Raw genomic sequence first — 6,000 nt, 5'->3', positions numbered from 1 at the left:
ACCTTTCTCAGGTGACATTGATTTAGTCGCCTTGAGTAAACAATGACGCATGAATAGCAGCCGAGACAGCTGCATGTCTGCCAGTGAAGCTTGCTTTGTTGTGAAAGATCGTCAAGCACAACAGCCTCCGGAATGCGCAGTGATGAAAGGGAGCCCAGATGCGCGCCTTCTGGGCCCCGGGTGCAAGGGGCCAGTAGGGGGGCGGAGGGTGTAATATACGTCTGAAGACTCCCCTCTTTCCGCCGGCTACACCCGGGGGGGATAGGGGGGTGCCAGACGACCTAGCTACGCCAGTGATTGCGCCCCAAGAAGCCGCGGAGCGAGAAAGCACTTCACAGTGGAGCCAAATAACCGCAGCGGACCCTAGCCAGCGTACGGGAGGCATCTCGGAGCCGACAGCAGCGCCGCCGCATCGTCCTGAAAAAATGCTGCCTCTCCGGTGCTCCGATGCCGACACCTCCCCCTCTAGCCACCATACCAGCACTGATCCTTTTTGGTTTTGTGGTATTTCTGTCATGTCTCTTCTTTTCCCTAAGAACGGCCAAGCACGCTGCTTGCTGTGTTCTCTATCAGTACTTCAGTGCCACTATTTTGTAAACCTAGATGTATACCAAAGCGCTTGTCGAAACAGTTGAAATTAAATCCTCGTTCTCTTGGCCTTATAGCATCGCTCAAGTTCTCTACAATTGAAAGGTAGGCTCAATAGTGTCTATATATACTGGGGGTGCCAGCTAACTTGAGTCAAACTTTAAAAATGTGCAAATGTCACATCGCTGGACAGGAGAAAAGTAATGTTGTTTGCCGTCGCTTGGGGACGCTCAAATTATTAATTCCGCCTAATTATACAATTAGCCATACATAATTAACCAACTTCTGAATTATTGCAATAAGATTTAAAAAGTAAATGAGAAAATTTCAGAACATGAAAACAACCGATACAGCGTCATGTTTTGAGCCTGAAAGAAGCCAGGGCATATACGCAAACTGCCTCGAGCGGCCAATCGCGCGACAATTTTGAATGCATTTGCAGGCTTCTTTCACGCTCGGAAAAACACTTTATATACTACGTTTTGAGCAACAAAAAAGCTGTAACGCAAGTTTTTCATGTAGCTCTACAATTGTCTTATAGACACTTTCCATCTAATTAAAATATTTGAGAACTTGATTAATTATTTGACTAATTATCTAATTAGACAGACAGAGAGCGAATAGATGGGATGGATGATGATGATGATGATGATGATGACGATAAGAGAATTGGTGACTGCTTATGTACATGAGACAGTTGCCTTGCTAGAGCCGCTCGTCGAGCTTGGTGTCCTGCAGAAACTTCAACAACACTTTAGTTGCACGCATTGAAGTCGCAGTATAAGGCCATGGGCCGAGGATAGCTTCCTCCGACAGTCGTTGATTGCCAACGCTCGCTAGGAAACTTTTCAACGCCTTTCGCTCCAGCATATATGCTGGGCAATCGCACAGTATGTGTGCCAGTGTTTCAGGCATCTGGCAGTGTTCACAATCAGGGCTGTTCGATTGGCTGATGAGGTACGCGTAGCGACGGGTGAAAGCGACGCCGCGCCTAATCATGTGTGGCAATGACCTTTCGCTCCGTGTAAGCTTCGGGGGCAAACAAAATTTACCATCTGGGTCGATCATATGTAGGCGTCTGTGAATGTTGTCATCGTGGGCTCTGTGTGCCTTTGTAAGGTCCTGCATGAGTGCCTTGATCATGGAGTTGCTGTCAGGTCGCGAGTAGGCGATCCGTACTTCATCAGAGGAAGAGAAAGCTGATCTTGCCTCACTGTCAGCGAGTTCATTGCCGACCACAATGACTAGGCAGACAACACTTGTAATCATGTGAAGCTCGTGAAGGAGGTTCAGCTGCCTCGAAGCAATTTTGCGGCACGGCGAACCTTGTGTAATAGACAACATTGAAAGATTGACCAGAGAAGTATCAGGTTCCTCAAATGACTGGTCTTCAAGAGTGAGAGCCAGTGCTATGAAGGCTTGCTGGTCAACCGAGGCGCGTGTACGAGGTGCACTCATTAGTGCAGTCAACTATGACGTCGATGATTGTGTGCGTAGCAATGAGTTCGAATGCATTCTCATGACACTCCACGAGTGGTCTGCGTGCCCGACATTCGGCTGGTTCAGCGAAGTCCTGCAGAATGGCACTTCCTTGTCAAAATGTTCTCAATTCCGCGAGACCGCCGAAAACAGGCGTCCCCGAATCGAGTCTAGAACGCATATACTAAGTCGTTACACGCGAAACGAAGACATCCCAAAGACGTTGCACTAACTCGGTCGCCGTAAAGCGAAGTTGCGCCACCAGAACCTGTGGTTTCGTTTTTGGTATTCAGGAGTTAAAAGCGTCAATGGATTTCAACTGAATGCGGAGGTAGCCCAGGACGTGTACCGTCGAAGCTAGGCGGACACATTGACGCACCTCAGAGAGTGGGAACATATGGAGGCGCGTGTTCGGCTGATGGAGGAGATCGCGGAGAACACGAAGCCGCGACAGGAGGCGACTCGATAGTTGGAACACGTGCAGCAAGTTCAGCGAGGAGGCCACCGGTCGGTAAAAACCACTGTGATAATGTGGTCTCCATGGAGAGAGGGCGTGTCGCCCATCCAGGTTTAAAACGCTCACACAGAAGGTTGTAGTCCGTCCATGCTTGCGAAGCTCAAGTTACATGTTCTGACAAAGAGAAAAGGTTACCCGTGCTTCGCGCGGCCTGAGACTATGTAGCAATATTTCCTGGCGGCGATTACTGTGGGATCGCTGCCCTCTCAGCAGTCTGCCACGAACTACCGTTAGTGACGCCGGCATCGCTTCTGGGCAGCATGGGGAATACCGCTGCCACCAAACGTAACGGGCGCATGAGCGACGGACACAACACTAATTTATCTAGCGACTATTTTCTCCGAAAGAGAGATGGAGACAAAAGCGAAGGAAAGACTAGGCAGTGTAAGTACCGGCTGGCTATATTTTCTCCGAACTAGCTCTTTTCGTCCTCGTCTTAGTTTTGTTGCTATAGCACTCATATGGACGCTATAAGCTCATTTTCGCCGTCGGCGGCGCCATCGCCGTCGCACTGAGGTTCCGTATAAAATCCAAACGCGATAAAACCATCGCCGCGCGCCCTAAGCTGTACAGTGAAGGCGTGCGAGGGTAGCAGTTAATCGCGGCTCAACATCGCCCGCGTGACGCCTGTTTCACATGCAAGCGATTGAGCGAATGGAGCGAACGGCGGCGCGGCGCTGCGAAGCTTTTCGCGAGGTTTCGTTTCACATGCATTGCCGCCGCGCGTTTTCCGCCGCAGTGAATAGCAATGTTGCTGGTAAAAAACACCGGACTTTCAGCCAGTTTCGGTAGTTGGCGACTACCAACATAAGCATTGCTTTGTCCCTGCCTCTCAAATTTTTATTTTATGAACACATATCCTGCGCTTAGCAATTAACAATTCGTTGAAAATCTCTCTGGGCATGTTGCCCGTACCGCGTGTAGCAAATAAATAAACATTGTCCTATGCGCAGGCTTTCCCGCACTAGTCCTCCACTGGTCACGTGTCGAGGCGGCCCGTTCGGAAGGAGTGCTGCCGCTATGCCGCTGCGATGAAATTCCAACTTGCCCGAACCTCGCCGCTCCCGCCGCAAGTGCCGCCGCCGCCGCTCGAAGCAGATTTCTGCGGCGCGGCGGCAGGATTCGTGAGCATTTTCGCTTGCATGTGAAACAGGCTTGAAAGAGACGAATGCGCGGAGAAAGCGCGCAGTTTTTCGTCGTTCGCGAGACACCCAACGTTTCAAGGCACTGGGCGAAGAGTAGAGGGTGGCGTTCTACTCCGGCTGCAACTGCGCACGTGGCGGCTGCGCGCGAGGGCGCGGCCGTATTTTGAGCAGGGAAGAAGTTTGGGCGTGTTGGTAGTTCAATCGTAAACTGGAATAGATAGCGCAAGAACGGCACAAGGTGGAAACAGGAACACTGGACGAGCGCTTACTTTCAACAATTGATTTATTGCAGCTGGTAAGCATATATATACTCACAGGGAAGCCACAGCAACAGACACACTGAAGGGAAAGAACAAAGGAAAAGCAGTCATGTGACTATTATGGCAAAAAATTCAAGCTCCTTCTTAGATAATACAATAGACGGCGCGCTGACACAATCCTCACCTGCTCTAGCTATCTCCGCTGCTTTGACAATTTCCCTCGTTATCTTATTCTTGTGGCGATCGCCGGACAACAACAGCTTGTTTTAAGAGAGGGTAGCATGGTGCCTTCACGTCACATTTTCTACAATGGGCAGCCAGATGCCCATCTATAGCTATGCTCTCTACTTTATTACTATGCTCCGCCAGACGCACGCTTAAACATCTGCCCGTCTGGCCCACGTAGTACTTCCCACACGAAAGTGGAATCTTATACACCACGTTACCAGTGCATGTTACAAAAGGGTGCTTGTGCACGGTAGCGCAGCCTGGCTTAAGTTTCCTCATGGGACAGCTCAACCTACTCAACTTGAAGAGTTTGTTCGGTGCTATAAAAACAACGTTTACACCAGACCGTTGCCCTACCTTTTTTAGGTTGCGGGAAACCTTATGAAAGTAGGGAATTACAGGCACCTTTCGTTTGTCCCTTTGTTCTTTCGTCATCCGCCCTATGCTCATCGCTCAGGCGTGAAATTACCTTCCTTCGCCGATGCAGGCTTTGAGCAACCGAGATAATAATATGTCGCAGATAATTCGCTGCTTCCAGAGGAGCCACCTGCTTACTAAGGCCTTCGTCTTGCAAGTGAGGACATGACTTGGAGACAGCGCAGGACAAGAAAGAATGTACGATACTTCTTTTTATGAGTTTTGAGTGTGCAGAACTGTAACTCAAGGGCGGCTTGTCAGCTCTGGGCTCATATATCCAACACACGTGTTCAGCTATCAAATGCAACCGCAAGTCTAAAAACCTGATATTTCCCTGCGCAGAAAATTCAGTGGCGAACATAAGTGGCCTATAATACTCATTGAATGAGGCAGGAATACTATCAACGGCAGGGTTGGAACAGTCAAAACAGCAATCTACATGAGAACTGGCGCCCGGATCAACTAGTGATCTATCTAAAGATACCAACGATTGTGACGATTGTGTCAGCACGCCGTCTATTCTGTTATCTAAGAAATAGCTTGAATGTTTTGGCATAGTAGTCACATGACTGCTTTTCCTTTCTTCCTTCCCTTCAGTGTGTGTTGCAGTGGCTTCCCTTTGAACATATAAATGCTTACCAGCTGCAATAAATCAATTGTTGAAAGTAAGCGCTCGTCCCGTGTTCCTGCTTCGTCCTTGTGTCGTTCTTGCGCTATGTATCCTAGTTTACGTATTTTCTGAGTGATCTGCGCTGAGGTTAGAGTCTAGCTGCGTCGGCGCCTCGTACCATTGTGCGTGCTGTGTGCCCTCCGCGCTCATCTTGCGATGAAGCGACAGAAAGCACAAAGATCACTCGCTGCTGCTGCCGCGCTTTCTCAGGCCTGCGTTTTCACAGCCAGTGTCCGCAGTCGTCGAGTGAGATGTGTTCATGTTTGATGCGCGCGCTTGTACAATGCTTGTTCATTTACTTAGCATGCGAATGATTACGAATTGATACGGCCGATAATAATGCAATCTTTACTTCGTATGGCTGTCTGTTATTTTGTTATCGCAATCGATGTTTTACCTGTTGGGTAAAACTGCAGTTTTTTTTTTCATATTACTATGTGATTATGCGCCGCGCTTATTCAGCCGCTACAACATATTCAAGTTTGCGGGATTGCTCGCTGATAAGTCATATGGGCACACTGAGTAGGGCCGTAACATACAGATGCACAGGGTGCCACGCTGGGCGTTTCGATATATCCTACCTGCCTGAGCTTGCCATCAGGAATACAAATCTTTTGAAGTGCTTTACTATCAGGGATATCGTTGATGTTCAAGAGCTTGATGTTAGGCCAGCATGACTAACCCTAGTGACCTTAC

The 6,000-nt window shown here is 49.0% G+C and overlaps 1 protein-coding gene across 1 annotated transcript in view; it reads left to right on the top strand.

The window, feature by feature from the left end:
- Positions 1-273: 273 nt before the first annotated feature.
- The window catches only part of LOC142580026 (uncharacterized), a 73,481-nt gene continuing 67,754 nt past the window's right edge, over positions 274-6,000 (top strand). The window contains exon 1 of the mRNA XM_075690751.1: positions 274-504. Within this exon, the coding sequence (XP_075546866.1) occupies positions 448-504 (57 nt within the window). The 5' untranslated portion in view covers positions 274-447. The remainder of the gene's footprint in view (positions 505-6,000) is intronic.

This window comes from Dermacentor variabilis, chromosome 4 (genome assembly GCF_050947875.1).
Source record: "Dermacentor variabilis isolate Ectoservices chromosome 4, ASM5094787v1, whole genome shotgun sequence".
NCBI classification, from domain to species: Eukaryota; Metazoa; Arthropoda; class Arachnida; order Ixodida; family Ixodidae; genus Dermacentor; species Dermacentor variabilis.
The sequence above is the reverse complement of the archived record's forward strand: the minus strand, read 5'-3'. Positions and strand labels throughout refer to the sequence as shown.